The sequence below is a fragment of the Hyperolius riggenbachi genome, chromosome 3, assembly GCF_040937935.1.
Source record: "Hyperolius riggenbachi isolate aHypRig1 chromosome 3, aHypRig1.pri, whole genome shotgun sequence".
In the NCBI taxonomy this organism is placed as follows: Eukaryota; Metazoa; Chordata; class Amphibia; order Anura; family Hyperoliidae; genus Hyperolius; species Hyperolius riggenbachi.
Genome location: NC_090648.1, coordinates 241,967,374 through 241,987,299, shown reverse-complemented (window position 1 = coordinate 241,987,299; position 19,926 = coordinate 241,967,374). Strand labels below are relative to the sequence as shown.

At 46.8% G+C, this 19,926-nt stretch overlaps 1 protein-coding gene across 2 annotated transcripts in view; it reads right to left on the bottom strand.

Annotated features, from left to right (window-relative positions):
- ITIH2 (inter-alpha-trypsin inhibitor heavy chain 2) overlaps positions 1–19,926 on the bottom strand; it is an 88,374-nt gene that overhangs the window by 50,963 nt on the left and 17,485 nt on the right. For both annotated transcript variants that reach the window (XM_068276056.1, XM_068276055.1), the window contains exons 4-5: positions 17,868–18,040; positions 11,870–11,974 (exon numbers count right to left, since the gene is read on the bottom strand). In XM_068276056.1, coding sequence (XP_068132157.1) covers positions 11,870–11,974; positions 17,868–17,965 — 203 coding nt within the window. In that variant the 5' untranslated portion in view covers positions 17,966–18,040. The remainder of the gene's footprint in view (positions 1–11,869; positions 11,975–17,867; positions 18,041–19,926) is intronic.

Sequence of the window (19,926 nt, the reverse complement as noted above, 5' to 3'; positions counted from 1 at the left end):
GGACCCCCCCCTCCCTCGCCTGGGTCCCCCGTCCTCCTCTCCCCTCCAGCTTGTTATGCGCGCTGGCTGGCTGGCTGCGGCTGTAAGAGGCAACGGGCGGGGACCACTCACCTCTTCCTCGTTCCAACGTGCGCTCCACTGACGTCACTTCCTGCGGCGTAGCAGGAAGTGACGTCAGTGGAGCGCAGGCTGAACGAGGAAGAGGTGAGTGATCCCCGCCCGTTGCCTCTTACAGCCGCAGCCAGCCAGCCAGCGCGCATAACAAGCTGGAGGGGAGCGGAGGACGGGGGACCCAGGCGAGGGTCCGACCCCCCTCCCCGCCGCTAGCCCCAATACCCCCTTCCTGCCCGCTATCCCCTCCAGCTCGGGCGCCCCCCCCCACACCCACGGGGGGGGGGGGGGGGGGGTTCGCAGCGGCGATTTCTTTAAAGTTTGCCTCAGGCGGCAAATGGTCTAGGGCCGGGCCTGGTTACCCTATGTGGGTGTTCCCACAGCAACGTTGTGATTTTTTCAAAATCGCAGGTATACTGCATGTAGCATGTTTTTGAGCAATTCATTCAAAAATCGCTCTGAAAATCACTTCACAAAATCACACTCACAAATTGCTAGTGATTGCTATTGTCATTTTGGCGTGCACTAGCCCAGAGAGAGGAGTGGAGAAATTGAGAATAGCCTGAGATGGAGCAGAGAACTTATCTGTATTGCAGTCCCACATCACACAGGCTACTTGCCTGTAATCGGACTCCTGTCCCTGTCAGTCTCTCACACAAGTCAGAAAGAAGCCCTCCTGGAGTCAAGGGACTGTCAAAAACTTTTCAGCTTGTTAAACACCTTACCCACACATGCAGTCATTATAACAATGGGGAGAGACCAGACAGATGTTTGCCCACAGACCCTGAGTCCAGGCAAGCTCTGCATCATGCTGTGCATATTTACCAGCTTGCCTGCACTCTAATTTCATCATGTCTGACACTTCTGTGCTGTGGAGAGTCCAGGACTCCATAATCAACATTCTCTCACTGCAGGCTACATCTTCTTGTGAGGGAAGCTGGGCTGCCTCTCTCATTCTATTAGCTGGAGGGAGGCACCAGAAGTTAGAAGGGAGGGAGAATGAGGCTGTTTATATTATGCGGGCTTCCCTGGCTGAATACACAGCTCAGTGCAGGGGGGAGGTTCCAGACACCCGGAATAGCCCCCTCAGTTCGCCAGTGCCACTAGCTGGGCTGATGCGCTCTTGTCCTCCCTCCCTTCCATCAGTGTCACCCAGTGGGCCGTAAAGGACCGGTAGCGACCTGTCCCACATCTGCTACTCCACGAGTCCATGGTCACGTCCACAGAGTAGTCCAGGGAACGGGCCACGTTTTCCACCGCAAACTTGTGGAGTGCTGGGATTGCGCTCCTGCTGAAATAGTGGCGACTGGGGACTTGCCACTCGGGGATGCCAAATTAGAGCAGCGTCCGCATGGCGCTCCCCTCCTGCACCAGGGAGTAGGGAAGCAGCTGTGATGCCATGGCCCGGGCCAGCAAGCCATTTAGTTTGCGGATCCGCCTGTGGCTTGGAGGCAGAGGCTTGGTCAGACCCTGAAAGGTGTCGCTCAGCAGGGTCTGACGACGCTGGGATGCAGGGGAGACAGAGGAGAGAGACGACCACTGGCTGCCAGCTTCAATGTCTGTGTCCTGAGTACCCGAGGTGGAAGAGCACTTGCGTGCTACTACTGCTGCTGCTGTGGGGGATTCACGACCCTGAGGGAGGGATGCTGCTGCTGCGCTGGTGGACCTTCTGCTCTCAGGAACCCCTGCCAGCAGTGCCTGCTTCCTCTTAAACTCTGCATACTCGCGGCAATGGCGGCTTCTCAGGTGGCCCTGGAGGGATGAGGTACCCATCTTGCTCAGACCTTTCCCACGGCTCAATCTTTTGCTGCATAACCTGCACACCGCATACCTTTTGTCATCAGTACATTCGTCAAAGCAATCCCACACTGGTGACTTTAATTTACTGCGGCCCCCACTAGCAGAGGGTGCAGCGGAACAATGTGTGGTAGTAGTTGCCGGGGATTGCATGGTGGTGGTGCCGGCTGAAGCAGTGTCCTGTCTACTTCCTCCACGCCCACTGCTGCCGATGCCCCTGCCTGAAATACGGCGATATCCTTGCCTAGGCGACTCGTCATCCTGCTCTGACCATTCTTCCCCGGACTCAGCAGGCTGCGCATAGTTAGGGTCCACAACGTCGTCATCATCAGCAGCATCATCATAATCCAGCTCTTCCTCTGACTCCCCCGCCTCCTCTTCTGTCCCTACATCCCCAGACACAGACCCCTCTTCTTCATCACCAGAACTCAACAACGCTTGTGATTGTGGCCCGATCTCAATCTCTAGTAGCGAATATATAGGCGCCAAGGGACAATGGAACCGCCGCTGAGAAGAACAATGTCCAAAAGTTCAGAAGTCAGGCATACATCAAAGGTCAGCGCAGGTTTAGAAAGTCATTATATGTAGGGAATGGTAAATTCTTCACCACAATATATCAAATGCTCAGAGGTAGATATCCGCCAAACATCAAAACCAGAAAAGGCTTACCAGCTCCAAACAACCCACATTATAAGGTTGTAAAATGGCTCAGGTTACAGATAACGTCCAGGGAACATCAGACGTCGTGAAGATCCAGTGGACATCCGTATGGAGGTAAAGTTTCAGGAATTTATATAGGAAACAAAAACGGCAATATCTAAGCGTAACCCGTTTATTTAGATAAAATTTCTTTAAAAGGCAGTAGATATAAAAACGATAACTCACATACGGGGCCCATAAACAGGGAACCCCGGAAGATTAGCGCGCATGTAATGGTCAATCGTAGATCAATAGACAATGGTGCCGCCTGTTACCTTCCCGACCGGTTTCGCAGTCTTGCGTCATCAGGGGAGAAAAGGCGAACAGGCGGCAGGCACCAAATTTATAGCTTTTAGTCTGGGAAAAGAGGGTGGGGTGAAAAAACTTCCTCAGAAGGGCATCACTAATCAAAGTAGGAAAGAGTCACCCAAATGTGTAAATAAAGTGAAAAACAGAACAATATGTAAATAGCATATTAATAGCAAAGAATGGTGTAAAAAAATATAATGATATCAGTAGTAATAACAAGATTACAAACAAAAAACACCTAGACTTTTGAAGATCAATAGGCAGCTTGATTACTCTAGTCTGTGCAGGGAGCAGAGCAAGGAAAAAAAAAAAAAAGGGAGGGAGGGAATATTGGAACATACACTTCCTCTCTACACACAATAAGGAAGTGTCTATTGGGTCTATTGGGACATACAGGCACCCCTGCAAATCAGCAGAAGAGGCATATAGAACACACAAAAAAAGATTAATTTCCACTCAGTGGTAAAATAGTGCAATGGTCAAGGGCTCAGGCTACGACACAGGAGACCCGGGTTCAACTCCCGGCTCCTCCAGCCCAAAAAACCACACCCATAAAGCAAGGGACTAAAGATGTAGGAGAGGGCTTATTTAATTTGAGCTCACATATACTCACGAGATCTGAAATTAAGTTGTTGGATAAGGGCCTGAAATTCGCTCCTCCAAAACCACTAAACAAGTTTGAGCTCTTCATTGATGCTCATAAATTTATACGGAGACTTAATGTAAAAAAAATTTTGGGGAGTAAAACTGCTCCAACTACCAGTACTGTTGATATTAGCTTGGAGAGGAACCTTCTTAACAGTGGCCTTCGAAATGCCTCTACGTTTAACCCCCTCATCTCTAATAATCATTCTATAGAGGCTTTTAAAAAATCATTGCTGAAGGATATTTATGCCCTGAAGGTAAAGAAACCTAGAGGTAATGTGGAAACACAGAATGCTATGACTGCACTGCTGGAAGAGAAAGATTTGGTTATTAAACCTGCGGATAAGGGGGTGGGGATTGTATTACTGAATAGGGTGAATTATAAAGCTGAGATGGAAAGACTACTAAGTGATCAAACCACCTACCTTCCCCTTCGTGGGGATCCCGGAAGTCGTTTTCACGACGAACTTGCTGAGTTGGTCCTGAGAGGGGAGTCAGATGGATTTCTGAACAAATTAGAGGCAGAGCATCTCGTTCCCTCTTATGTCAGAACTCCAGTGATTTATTATCTTCCTAAACTGCATAAGGACCCACTACACCCCCCGGGTAGACCCATTGTAAGCGGGATAAATTCTATTACCTCACGATTGGGGGAATTTGTAGATCACTTTTTACAACCGTTGGTTCCTAATATTCCATCCTATTTGAGAGACTCTGGACATTTAATAGAGCTGCTTGGTTCCATATCCTGTGAGGGTCCCTGCATTCTTATGGCTGCTGATATCTCCTCTTTATATACTGTTATTGAACAGGAGGCTGGAGCCCAGGCAGTTCGAATGTGTCTATTAAAAAACCAGCAACTTAACCCTGCACAAATTGATTTTATCATTGAATGTTTAAATTTTGCTATGTCCCGGAACTATTTTTGGTTTGATGGTCGATACTTTTTACAAAAGGTGGGTGTGGCTATGGGTGCTAAATTTGCACCCAGCCTTGCGAACCTATTTTTGGCCATCTGGGAGGAATTTTTTATTGATAAAACACTATTCCCACAACTTTTATTATATAAGAGATATATTGATGACGTGGTGGTCATTTGGAACGGAGATCAAGATTCATTACAGTTGTTTATCAACCATATTAATAATAATACTGATCACCTGGTTTTTAACTGTGTCTGTAGTTCACATGAGATACATTTTCTTGATTTACATAGTCAATTTGATTCAAATAAGTTTATTACAAAAACTTTTTTTAAAGATACGGATAGGAACAGCTTTATTCCCACCACCAGCTGTCACTATGCTCCATGGTTGAAGGGGGTACCTAGAGGCCAGTTTACTAGAATACATAGTTCTTCACCATCTGATTATGTTATTCAGAGTGATTTGTTGATTTCTAGATTTGAGGCCAAAGGGTATAAGAAGAATGCATTGGAGACCGTCAGAGACCAGATTGGTCAAACTGACCGGTCTTTCTTGCGTAAAGTTCGACCATCAGATCCTACCAGGAGTGGAGGGTTTCACTTTCTCACTCAGTACAATATACAGCATAAAGAAATTAAAATGCTTCTCTCCAGGCATTGGCATCTCCTGAGAGGTGACCCAGTGATTGGTCCTATGCTTGCGGACAATCCTGGAGTCATCTTTCGGAGAGCTCCAAACCTGCGGGACCGACTTGTACACAGCCATATTGACCCACCTTCTAGGACAGCCTCTGGTATAGTACCATTAAAAGGTTTTTTACAGGTGTGGGAAATGTAAGGGATGCAAAGCATGCAAAAATATGCCAAGAAAAATGGCCTCCTTTTCAGGTGGGGACCCCTATTCCCCTACATTTCAGATCAAGCGTCTTTTTACTTGCGATAGCACCTTTGTAGTTTATTTACTGGAATGCCCTTGCGGGTTAAAATATGTTGGTAGAACTACCAGACCTTTTAAAGAAAGACTAGGAGAACATATATATCTGATTGGTAAAGGTTTTGGGGGACATTCCGTCTCCAAACACTTTGCAGCACAACACGATAGAAATCCTGCACTTTTGAAATACTGCGTCATTGACGCTATTCGGGATAATTGGAGAGGTCAAAACCTAGAGAGGGAGGTCTCCAGACTTGAAACGGAATGGATTTTTAAACTTCGCACATCATGCCCTGCAGGGTTGAATATTGAATTAGACGTTAATTGTTTTATTAATGATTCTTAGCAACTTTTTATTATTTTTTATCCTTTATTTATGTATTTAGTGTTATTATCTGTAATGGTGCTCATGTACTGGTCGAATCATCGCTACGTACAGATTTTTATGCTAAATTTATTATATACACAATTTTAATCTCCCGAGTCACCCTGGCTATTTAATATGTGGGTTACTTTACACCATTCTCATAATCACATGTACTCTTTACTTGCCCTGTTGTCACTAGCTTGCTCCCTAGAGCTATCCAGATAGAAACACTTGTTTTTCCTTTGCGATGTGCAAGTTGTTTTTTATTGTATTTGCACTTTTCACCCTTTGTGACGTGCGTAGCTCTAGTCACATCTATACCTCATTTTTTATGAGTTTTAGAATGTCGATATTTTTTATATAAATTAATATTAGTTAGCACATAGCGCTTTTTGCGCTTTTACTTTATTTATTTTTCCCCCCTTAAAATTGGGGGCTCTTTTTGTGCCCCATGTGACTCTCCCCTTGTCTTTGAGAGTCCCTTGCTTTATGGGTGTGGTTTTTTGGGCTGGAGGAGCCGGGAGTTGAACCCGGGTCTCCTGTGCCGTAGTCTGAGCCCTTGACCATTGCACTATTTTACCACTGAGTGGAAATGAATCTTTTTTTGTGTGTTCTATATGCCTCTTCTGCTGATTTGCAGGGGTGCCTGTATGTCCCAATAGACACTTCCTTATTGTGTGTAGAGAGGAAGTGTATGTTCCAATATTCCCTCCCTCCCTTTTTTTTTTTTTTTTTTTTCCTTGCTCTCCTCCCTGTGCAGACTAGAGTAATCAAGCTGCCTATTGATCTTCAAAAGTCTAGGTGTTTTTTGTTTGTAATCTTGTTTTTACTACTGATATCATTATATTTTTTACACCATTCTTTGCTATTAATATGCTATTTACATATTGTTCTGTTTTTCACTTTATTTACACATTTGGGTGACTCTTTCCTACTTTGATTAGTGATGCCCTTCTGAGGAAGTTTTTTCACCCCACCCTCTTTTCCCAGACTAAAAGCTATAAATTTGGTGCCTGCCGCCTGTTCGCCTTTTCTCCCCTGATGACGCAAGACTGCGAAACCGGTCGGGAAGGTAACAGGCGGCACCATTGTCTATTGATCTACGATTGACCATTACATGCGCGCTAATCTTCCGGGGTTCCCTGTCTATGGGCCCCGTATGTGAGTTATCGTTTTTATATCTACTGCCTTTTAAAGAAATTTTATCTAAATAAACGGGTTACGCTTAGATATTGCCGTTTTTGTTTCCTATATAAATTCCTGAATTTTTACCTCCATACGGATGTCCACTGGATCTTCACAATGTCTGATGTTCCCTGGACGTTATCTGTAACCTGAGCCATTTTACAACCTTATAATGTGGGTTGTTTGGAGCTGGTAAGCCTTTTCTGGTTTTGATGTTTGGCGGATATCTACCTCTGAGCATTTGATATATTGTGGTGAAGAATTTACCATTCCCTACATATAATGACTTTCTAAACCTGCGCTGACCTTTGATGTATGCCCGATCTCAATCTCTGCCACATCAGTCCCCAGTAAGTCCTGAGCTTCTTGCATCAGCAGGTTCCCAGATGCCGGACTGAAGGACAGAACGCTGTCATCCTGGGAGGGCTGCTGACCAGTGGGTGCTGGGGTGGATGTCACAACAAGCGTGGGACGTTGGCTGCTGCTGCTTGGAGTGGTGCTCACAGTAGAGGTCTGGGAGGAAGTCATGATGTCCATGAGTACGTCAGGTTCCATTTGCTCAACCACCACACGGGGACCAGAAACTTTAAAATATTTGGACAATGGCGTCCGCTGACTCGGCCCAGGCTTTGCTGCCCCCCTTTCTGCTGCATCACGACCACGTACAGCTGGGCGTCCTCTCCCTGGACGTGGAGCAGTCCCAGAAGTGGCTGAGGCAATTGAACTCCCTTTCCTCTCACCCCGCGAAACCCTGCCAGACATGTTGCTAGTAATGAATCACTGGATGCAGTGGGCACAGTACAAGGTCACTGAAGGATGCACCAGGCACAGTACAACGGCACTGAAGGATGCAGTGGGCACAGTACAAGGTCACTGAAGGATGCAGTGGGCACAGCAGTGGGCACTGAATATACACTAGGTCACTGAAGGATGCAGTGGGCACAGTACAAGGTCACTGAAGGATGCAGTGGGCACAGCAGTGGGCACTGGATATACAACTAGGTCACTGAAGGATGCAGTGGGCACAGTACAAGGTCACTGAAGGATGCAGTGGGCACAGCAGTAGGCACTGGATATACAACTAGGTCACTGAAGGATGCAGTGGGCACAGTACAAGGTCACTGAAGGATGCAGTGGGCACAGCAGTGGGCACTGGATATACAACTAGGTCACTGAAGGATGCAGTGGGCACAGTACAAGGTCACTGAAGGATGCAGTGGGCACAGCAGTGGGCACTGGATATACAACCAGGTCACTGAAGGATGCAGTGGGCACAGTACAAGGTCACTGAAGGATGCAGTGGGCACAGCAGTGGGCACTGGATATACAACTAGGTCACTGAAGGATGCAGTGGGCACAGTACAAGGTCACTGAAGGATGCAGTGGGCACAGCAGTGGGCACTGAATATACAACTAGGTCACTGAAGGATGCAGTGGGCACAGTACAAGGTCACTGAAGGATGCAGTGGGCACAGCAGTGGGCACTGGATATACAACTAGGTCACTGAAGGCTGCAGTGGGCACAGTACAAGGTCACTGAAGGATGCAGTGGGCACTGGATATACAACTAGGTCACTGAAGGATGCAGTGGGCACAGTACAAGGTCACTGAAGGATGCAGTGGGCACAGCAGTGGGCACTGGATATACAACTAGGTCACTGAAGGATGCAGTGGGCACAGTACAAGGTCACTGAAGGATGCAGTGGGCACAGCAGTGGGCACTGGATATACAACTAGGTCACTGAAGGATGCAGTGGGCACAGTACAAGGTCACTGAAGGATGCAGTGGGCACAGCAGTAGGCACTGGATATACAACTAGGTCACTGAAGGATGCAGTGGGCACAGTACAAGGTCACTGAAGGAAGCAGTGGGCACAGCAGTGGGCACTGGATATACAACTAGGTCACTGAAGGATGCAGTGGGCACAGTACAAGGTCACTGAAGGATGCAGTGGGCACAGCAGTGGGCACTGGATATACAACTAGGTCACTGAAGGATGCAGTGGGCACAGTACAAGGTCACTGAAGGATGCAGTGGGCACAGCAGTGGGCACTGGATATACAACTAGGTCACTGAAGGCTGCAGTGGGCACAGTACAAGGTCACTGAAGGATGCAGTGGGCACAGCAGTGGGCACTGGATATACAACTAGGTCACTGAAGGATGCAGTGGGCACAGTACAAGGTCACTGAAGGATGCAGTGGGCACAGCAGTGGGCACTGGATATACAACTAGGTCACTGAAGGATGCAGTGGGCACAGTACAAGGACACTGAAGGATGCAGTGGGCACAGCAGTGGGCACTGGATATACAACTAGGTCACTGAAGGCTGCAGTGGGCACAGTACAAGGTCACTGAAGGATGCAGTGGGCACAGCAGTGGGCACTGGATATACAACTAGGTCACTGAAGGCTGCAGTGGGCACAGTACAAGGTCACTGAAGGATGCAGTGGGCACAGCAGTGGGCACTGGATATACAACTAGGTCACTGAAGGATGCAGTGGGCACAGTACAAGGTCACTGAAGGATGCAGTGGGCACAGCAGTGGGCACAGTACAAGGTCACTGAAGGATGCAGTGGGCACTGGATATACAACTAGGTCACTGAAGGATGCAGTGGGCACAGTACAAGGTCACTGAAGGATGCAGTGGGCACTGGATATACAACTAGGTCACTGAAGGATGCAGTGGGCACAGTACAAGGTCACTGAAGGATGCAGTGGGCACAGCAGTGGGCACTGGATATACAACTAGGTCACTGAAGGATGCAGTGGGCACAGTACAAGGTCACTGAAGGATGCAGTGGGCACATCAGTGGGCACTGGATATACAACTAGGTCACTGAAGGATGCAGTGGGCACAGTACAAGGTCACTGAAGGATGCAGTGGGCACAGCAGTGGGCACTGGATATACAACTAGGTCACTGAAGGATGCAGTGGGCACAGTACAAGGTCACTGAAGGATGCAGTGGGCACAGCAGTGGGCACTGGATATACAACTAGGTCACTGAAGGATGCAGTGGGCACAGTACAAGGTCACTGAAGGATGCAGTGGGCACAGCAGTGGGCACTGGATATACAACTAGGTCACTGAAGGATGCAGTGGGCACACAAGGATGTCACACTGTGTAATGAGATGCTTATATGCCAGCGAGCGAGCAGTGGGCACTGGGCACGGCACAAGGTCACTGACAGAATGAATGAACAGCGCTGGCAGAGAGTGGCGGTGCCGGCGGTGTGACTGGCTGCCTGCAAATAGTACAAGTGAAGTGTATAACTGTCACTGAAATAATATACAAGTGTGTAATGAGATGCTTATATGCCAGCGAGCGAGCAGTGGGCACTGGGCACGGCACAAGGTCACTGACAGAATGAATGAACAGCGCTGGCAGAGAGTGGCGGCGCCGGCGGTGTGACTGGCTGCCTGCAAATAGTACAAGTGTATAACTGTCACTGGAATATACAAGTGAACACTGCAGCTGCACTAACCTGCCTGCCTGCACTACACACAGATAATCCCCACTCCCACTACACTGACTACACTGCAGCACTGAACCTGCCTGCACTACACACAGTTAAATAATCACTAGACTCCCACACTCCCACTACACTACACTGACTACAACTAACTACAGCAATCACTCACTGACTAGCTAACTGTGTACAGTATAAGAGCAGTGTTAGCAAAAAAAAAACGCTTTGTTTTTAACACAATAAATGCACTTGCTCAAACAACAATGGCCTGGAGATAATCCTCTCAGCACCACAGTCTAGCAAGGACAGAGCTTTTCCATCATGGCCGCCGCTTTATATTCAGGAGGGGAGGGCATAGCTCCCCTCCTGTGATTGGTTGCTAGGGCCTGGCTGGGGCCCTCTGATTGGCCTGCAATGTATCACTTCCGCATAGTTTGACGCATTTCCGCTAACCACGACTTCAGCGCCGGGTTTCACGAGCGTGAATGCGGATTTCTGTCCGCATTCACGCGAAGCCGAAGCAGAGTTTCGTGGTTGAAAATCTATTCACGGCTTAGCGTGTCCGAGGCGGAATGCGTCAAAATGGTCGTGAATCCACGCGTAAGCATGATCACGACCTGGCGGTGAGCACCACTGACAGGCACTTTAATTGTCTCAGGGAACATGTTTCCATTCACCAATTACTGATGTGTTAGTCCCACCTTGAACGAGAGTCAGTGGCGTAGCTAAGGAGCTGTGGGCCCCGATGCAAGTTTTACAATGGGGCCCCCCAAGCACTCTATACATAGCAATTGATATGATGCACCAAAACCTGACAATGGCAACTACAGTGTTAGAGGTGCAAGCAAGGGATGGGGAACAGTTTGTTAATGATTACCACTATTCAAAGTATCTATAGAAGTGATTATTATCAGCACAGGACCAATAGAGAGCTAATACTGTAGTTGAGGGAGGGCCCTTCGGGGCCCCTCTGGCCCAAGGGTCCCGATGCGGTCGCTACTGCTGCACCCCCTATTGCTACGCCCCTGACGAGAGTGCACCAGCCGCCAATTGACAGGACATGCCAGTACATCCTGATTGATTTAAAGATACTCAAACAGAACACATATAAATGGCCAGTTTGAATTAACTTGTTAAGGTTAGGTGATGTGGAGCAGTTGCACAGCTTTTGGACCCTCAAAACTGTTTTTCAATAACATGATGTATAGCTGTACCTAAAGCTGAAATTAGCACAAACATGTTGCATAAGCTGTGTCCCAGCACCCACATTAATGTAAAAAAATAAAAAAAACTTTATAGAAAAATTGTACCCAATAACCTACCAGTCAAATCAGACATGCAAACAGAGTACAGTAAAATATGCTAAATATGCTATATAATTAGCAGTGCATTTACAGAATTTTTCCTAGAAATAATCTACTAACCTTAATAAACCTGCCGATTTGCCTCTTGCCCTTGCTTTAGAGTACAAGCTTCTTGCCTCTGTCTTCTCCTTTATTGAACCACTAAATGTCATGCCATTAACGTTCCTTAAAAAAAAAAAAGGCAGAAAGAATAAATGATTATTTTATGGCACATACAGTACTGCCACCACTTTCCATGGCATTATATACAATATAATACAAATGACTGCATAATCCATATGGGTTATACAACATAACTGTGACAGAACATGTACAACTACAAGAAACAATAGGGGAGAACCATGTCCTTGCAAACATTCAGTCTAACACTAACACAATGTTATAGTATCCTGGAAAAATTGGGGGGTAGTTACAAAACATTACATAAATCAATTCAAATATATTGTACACACATCTCATTTTTGGCCAATGAGTAATCAGCTTTACCACTTCCATGTAGTATTGGGGCCAAAAGATTTTTTTTTTTTTTTTTAATGAACAGATTGTGTAGGTACAGGAGAAGCTCAAATTTTGATCATTATGACTTACAGCTTATGAAAACCCCAAAATCAAAATTTTAGAAAATTAGAATACTTTTAGTTGAATTACTGAAATAAATAAACTTTTGCATGATATTGTAAATTTTTTTGGCTTCCACCTGTAAGCTCTTGCACTACCCTCTTTCCCCAAAATTCAGACAGCCCCTGAAAGTAAGTCCTAGTAGGAATTTTGAGCATACATAAAATATAAGCCCTACCCTGAAAGTAAGCCCTAGCGGCAGTAAGGGGGAAAAATATAGAAACTTGTGTTATTACTGGAGCCCATAGTCTTGTGGGCAAGTAGACACGGGACACAGGAGGACAGGGGATAGAGGAGGACACAGGTTCAGAGAGGGACACCAGGGGACACTAAAGGTACAAAGGAGAAAAAAGTGGCACACGAGGTGGATCCAGCAGAGAAAAAGGTGTCAGTGTCACAGTGGGGATGTCAGGAGGACACACAGCACAGGAACTTGTGTTCACAGAAATATAAGACATCCCCTGAAAATAAGCCCTAGCACATCTTTTGGTGCAAAAATGAATATAAGACACTGTCTTATTTTCGGGCAAAGACGGGTACATGGCAGTGGTAAAATTAGGCAATAATTGACCACTCAAAATTGTGTGTGTGTACCCACCGTTAATGTGTGCACACACACATCCAATTTTGGTTGGCCAATTTTAGCACTTCCATGTAGTATGAGAGCTTATCTACTCAATCTTTTAATAGTTTTCAAAGTCTGTTGGCCCTTTCACTACATGGAAGTTGTTATATTAGCCAGTCATTAGCCAATCAAAATTGGAAGTGTGTAAGTGCCCTTTGGGTTTCCATCAGCGATACAATTTTTATTGTACAAACTTCTAAATCTATGTAGTAGAAAGGTAAACTCAGTGAATGTACTGTGAATGAATACTTAATCCCAAATATTACATAGAAGTGGTAAGATTGTGATTAATGGGTCGATTTAGTTACCTGCAATAAGTTACCCACCACCAGACGCACACCTAAGGCCTAAGACGATGAAGCTAGCAACAACTGTTCACTTGGTTACTCCCAGCAGATGCAATAAGCAGGGTGAATTTGACAATCAAGTGTCCCATTCTCAAGGTGCTCCCAAGTACAGTGCTTCCAACAGATGAGTAGCAAAGCAGCCCGCATCCACAACTGTGGCTATGCATGACCAATTGTACAGGCATTGACTGGATGATCCTTGTCTATATAACCTTATGGTGGTATGGGGAAATCAACAGGGAGAGCACCCCCCCTCCCCCAGCATTGCTTATAATAATAATAATAATAACTAATAATTATAACCGGGTTTCATAATGTCAGTGCAACATGACACTCACTTTTTGCCAACTGCTAATAAAAGACAGATTTTTATAAGCACGCGAGTCAGTTCCTTGCAATTTTTTCATACTGATAAATAAACTTCTTGATCAAACGTGATACCAGATGAAGCAGTAGATTTGTGGCAAGCAGACAAGGGTCAGGAACAATATCTATTTTGTTTTATAGTTCATTAAGAGTATTATTATTATTTAGTATTTATATAGTGCCAACATATTCCGCAGAGCATTACAGAGTATAAAGCCAGCAGGGCAGTGGCTCAATACAGTATATTTATATTATTCAGATTATGCTGAAATCTGATAATGACAGAGCAGTACAGAGTGGTTCATTGACCACTCATCACCCATTATTTTTTGATAGGGCAGTGGCGTTCCTACCACAGGGCGCAGGGGGGCGTGGCGCACCGGGTGCCAGACAGCCAGAGGGGTGTAGTTACGACCCCCCATAAATCATGCAGGAGCCAGGCAGGAGGGGAAGAGCAGCGCTAGGAGGAGGGGTGACAGCAGGGATAGCGGCGTGGGGAGGGGGGACATATCCCCCCCCCTCCCTCACCTGGGTCCCCTCCTTCTGCCTCTCTTCTCCCCCCTCAAAATGCGGGCAGCGAGCCGGGGGCAGTGGTCAGCGAGCAGGCGAGCGCGGAGAATACTTACGTTACTTCCGCGTATCAGTCTGGAACGCTGCGTCGCCATCACGTGCCTGTTCTGCGCTTCCAATCATTGGAGGCGCAGAAGAGGCACGTGACAGCGACGCAGCGTTCCAGGCTGATACGCTGAAGTGATGTAAGTATTCGCCGCGCCCGTCTGCTCGCTGACCACTGCACCTGGCCCGCTGCCCGCATTTTTTTTTTGGGGGGGGGGGGGGAGGCAGAAGGAGGGGACCCCGGTGAGGGAGGGGGATATGTCCCCCCCCCCTCCCCACCGCAATCCCTGCTACACCCCTCCTTCTAGCTACACTTGAGGTGAGGAGGCCACTATACTACTATACTACCTAAACTGGGGGCCACTATACTAGCTATACTGGGGGCCACTATACTTCCTAAACTGGGGGCCAATATACTACCTAAACTGGGGGCCACTATACTAGCTATACTGGGGGCCACTATACTACCTAAACTGGGGGCCACTAACTATACTAGCTATACTGGGGGCCACTATACTAGCTATACTGGGGGCCACTATACTACCTATATTGGGGGCCACTATACTAGCTATACTGGGGGCCACTATACTACCTATATTGGGGGCCACTATACTACCTATACTGGGGGCCACTATACTACCTATACTGGGGGCAGCTATACGGTGGGCCACTATACTACCTAAACTGGGGGCCAATATACTACCTAAACTGGGGGCCACTATACTAGCTATACTGGGGGCCACTATACTACCTATACTGGGGGCCACTATACTAGCTATACTGGGGGCCACTATAACTCCTATACTGGGGGCAGCTATACTGGGGGCAACTATGGGGGCCACTATATTACCTATACTGGGGGGGGGGGGGGGGCACCATACCAGCTACAATGGAGGCCACTATACTAGCTACACTGGGGGCAACTTTACTAGCTACCGTTAGGCCACTATACTAGCTACACTGGGGGGCACTATACTATCTAAACTGTGGGCCGCTATACTGGGGCAACTATGGGGGCCACTATACTGGAGGGCAGCTGTACGGGGGCCACTATACTAGCTACACTGGGGGCAGCAACACTACCTACATTGGGGGCAGCAGCTATGCTGCCTATCCTGGGGCAACTATACTAGCTATATTGGGGCAACTATACTACCTTCACTGGGGGCAACCAGCTACCTATACTGGGGGCAGTGGCGGCACTGGGGGGGGGGGTGCTTTGGGTGCTGAAGCACCCCTTAAAACTCTCCAAGCACCCCCCAGGGTGAACTGACTTTCGGCATCTAATAGATGCCGTGTCAGTTCACCGTAGCGGCAGAGCAGGGCTATAGTAAAATGTCCGAAGCCCTGCTCTGGAGACTTTGGGAGTTGCTGGCTGCAGAGGATCGTGGGAGCTGCGTACCGGATGGAGGCCGGAACAGGAGCTCTGCTGCAGGTGAGTAAATGTTTTTTTTTTTTAATTTATATTAGCAGCCAGGTGTATCATTTATGTTCTGGTCAGGTCTGCTACACGATTGAAGTGTTTTCTGGACAGGTCTGCCACACGATTGCATGTATTTTCTGGGCAAATCTGCCGACATGATTGCATGTATTTTCTGGGCAAATCTGCCGACATGATTGCATGTATTTTCTGGGCAAATCTGCCGACATGATTGCATGTATTTTCTGGGCAAATCTGCCGACATGATTGAACGTATTCTCTGGGCAAATCTGCACATATTACGTTTATTTTCTTGATAAAACCTGCACAAGTATGTGAATTTTCTGGGGAAAGGGTCACCAAAACTTGGGTCCACTGTCTTTGCGTTGCACTTTTAAAGGGAACCCGAGGTGAGAATAATATTGAATAATATTGAGGCTGCCATATTTATCTCCTTTTAAGCAATACCAGTTGCCTGGCTTCCGTGCTGGTCCTCTGCCTCTAATTCTTTCAACCATAGACCCTGAACAAGCATGCTTGTTGGGTCGGAGAGCTCAGAGAAGCTCTTTTGCATAGATAAAAACTAAAGTTTCTTAACTCTTCCGCTGCTGGAAATAATATGAGACTCTGTTCTTTGCTACTAATGTTCTATTTCTTAGCTGTACTACACATACAATGCATTATATCATACGTTTATTTTCACTTCAGATTTCCTTTGAGTACCAATGGTGAATGCTTTATCAGTATTGTCATTCTGGCAATTCTGCATAGCTTTGGTCACTATATGAGGCATAAAACAAAGAAATGCCTTGCAGAATGATATAATGCCAGATTGCTACCGTCTTTCCCCTAAAGTAAAACATCCTCTGATTATAAGGCCAAGCTGCAATTTCATTCCTTCTCTGAATATAAGGCATCCTCCGAATATAAGACCTAGCTCCAAAGCCACACATCCCCAGCCACAGAACACATCATATCCCGCCCCCCAGACTGTCTCTCTGCTCCCCTGTTTTAAGTGTGTGTCCCCCCCCTTCCGACCCGTGTGGCCGCTCTGTCCCACCTCCTTGTCTGGGTCTCTGCTCCCCGTGCATTGTGTCCCCCCCCCTTCCGACCCGTGTGGCCGCTCTGTCTCGCCTCCTTGTCTGGGTCTCTGCTCCCCGTGCATTGTGTCCCCCCTCCCTTCCGACCCCTGTGGCCGCTCTGTCCCGCCCCCGTGTCGGTGTCCCCCGCTCCCCGTGCATGCTAAATGTAATGGCAGCCAGCGTTTCTTACTGTAGCCATGCTGCCCGGAGATCGCTGGCGTCCTCACTTCTCTCTCTATTAACCGGCGCTTGTGTAGATGACGTCATCTACACAAGCGCCGGTTACTAGAGGGAAGAAGACAGGACGCCAGAGATCTCCGGGCAGCATGGCTACAGTAAGACACGTTGGCTGCCATTACATTTAGCGTGCATGGGGAGCAGGGGACACCGACAAGGGGGCGGGACAGAGCGGCCACGGGGGTCGGAAGGGAGGGGGACACAATGCAGGGGAGCAGGGACACAGGCTAGGGGGCGGGACAGAGCGGCCACAGGGGTCGGAAGGGAGGGGGACATAATGCAGGGGAGCAGAGACACAGGCTAGGGGGCTGGACAGTACGGCTACACGGGTCGGGAGGGGGACACAATTCAGGGGAGCAAAGACACAGGCTAAGGGGCTGGAGCAGCCACACTGAGAACAGAAGGGGACACATCGTGCAGTGCCGATCAGGCACTTGTCATGTCATCCTTGCACACAGCAGGTTTATCATCTGTGTGCAGGGATGACATGACAGGTGCCTGATTGGCACTGTGACATTACAATGAGCAGCAATAGGAGGTGGCCAGCATGGGACATATCATGCAGTGCCAATATAAGACATCCCCTGAAAATAAGCCCTAGCACACTTTTTGGAGCAAAAATTAATATAAGACAGTGTCTTATTTTCCGGGAAACACGGTAGTTGCACAGCCAAGATTGATACACTCCCTTGTTTGTTCTTTGGTTTTAAGGATAAAAAACGGACATTTTCTATTGCACAAAACTTACATAGTAAAATTATTGATGAATGCGCCTTTGGGAATCTGAATATCAAATGAAAGGCTCTGTGGGTGTGGAGCGGTGTTGACCACTTTGCTCTGAATCATGGTATTGACAAGATGTGATGTGATCGTAGATTCTACTTTGTAGCTGTATAAGGAAATTGAATCCTTTGAAGGAGCCTGTTAAAAAAAAAAACAAAATCGTGAAGTGATTGTGCAAGATGTACACTCTCATATGCAGATGATAGCTTCATCTTAGGAGATAGAACTCAATACTAACAAATGTTTACTGAAATAGCTTTAGGTTTATGGGCTTTTTCATTCCTGACAGGAAGTCTAATGGTTTTAAATAAATACTGTATAAATACTGTTTAGACTATAACACTCAATTTTTCTCCCCAAAAAAGTGGGGGTAAAAAGTCACTGCGTCTTATAGTCGAAAAGCAGGGAGTTCCTGACTTGTGAACGCCTGCCAATGCAAACCACTCCAACCCGCCACACACACACACACTATATATATATATATATATATATATATATATATATATATATATATATATATATATATATATATATTAGTATATATATAAAATATAGTATATATCTATCTATCTAATATCTATCTATCTATCTATCTATCGATCTATATATTTTTTTCCCCCCTGGTTTTTGTCCTCTAATCCTAGGTACATCTTGTGGTCAATAGCATCTTATGTCCGAGAAATACGGTAAAAAAGACTTTTTAAGATAATCCACAGTTAGTTTCATTTTAGATTTAAATCTACTTTTTAACTTTTTACTGTTTTATTGTTTTTTGCTCAATGACAGATTAATTGAAGAATGCCATGGCTAAAATCTATGAACTATTGACCATTTTTATCTCTTTCCTGCTCTCAGAAGCCATTTTTTGCTAGGAACGTGTTCTATAGTTATAATTTCTTATCAGTGAAATTACAACTAATTAGTCGTAATTTCTTATCATCACACTGTAGTCTGACCCAGTCCTGACTCAGACAGGAACTGCCACTTACATACCTGATGTTTAAGTCTTTCAGGCAGAGAAAGACAAAAAGGAACACAGCATAGTTATTTGTGTGCTGGGCACTGTACATACACATGTCTCTCTCATCATGTCACCTTGGTTATCCTTTAAGTAGAATAATTATGGGTTTGGGCTTATCCTTCCACATTTTGAGTGCAGACCACCAGTGTGGCACTACAAGCCATAGTAATTGTATATTTGTAAATAATGGACATAAATAGATTTGCAGGCATTGGTAGAAAAGGTAAAGGCATGGTAAATAACTGCCTGTGTTTCCTCATCTAATGACTATGATAATTTGGAAACTGGGACCCTTTATTGAAGATTTTTGGAAGTATATCCCCTCCAACAGCTGCTTGTCTTTCAAGGTATAGTAAATTAAATAGCATTAAACTTACATGTGCAGGGATCATGGGCCAATTTTACCATTAATTATGCCAGGTATGTAGCATGCATTGCGCCGAAAGCACAACCTATATTATTTAACCACTTAAGGACCAGGTGAATTTCTAATGATCGGTGCTGCGTGGGCTCTACGGCAGCACCGATCAGGATTACACCAGGGCGATCAGACTTCCCCCCTTTTTTCCCCACTAGGGGGATGTCCTGCTGGGGGGTTCTGATCGCCGCCGGCCATTATTGAGTAGCGGGGGGGGGCTCCTCAAAGCCCCCCTATGCAGCGTTTTCCGCCCTCTCCCCCCTTACCTCCCTCCCCTCCTTTCCCTCGGTGGCGCAGGACGGATATCCGTCCTGCGCATTGTGGGATAGGCTTCAGCCTATCATATGCCGGCGATCCCTGGCCAATCAGAGGCCGGGGATCGCTGATCTGCCTTACGGCGCTGCTGCGCAGCAGCGTCGTATGATGTAAACAGCGGGGATTTCTTCCCCGCGTGTTTACATTACGTGCGCGAGCCGCGATCGGCGGCTCGCACACTGTTCACGGAGACACCCTCCGTGAACTGGCATGGAAATTCCATGCTATACCACTAACGACCAGGCGCCGCCTATCGGCGTTAGCTGGTCG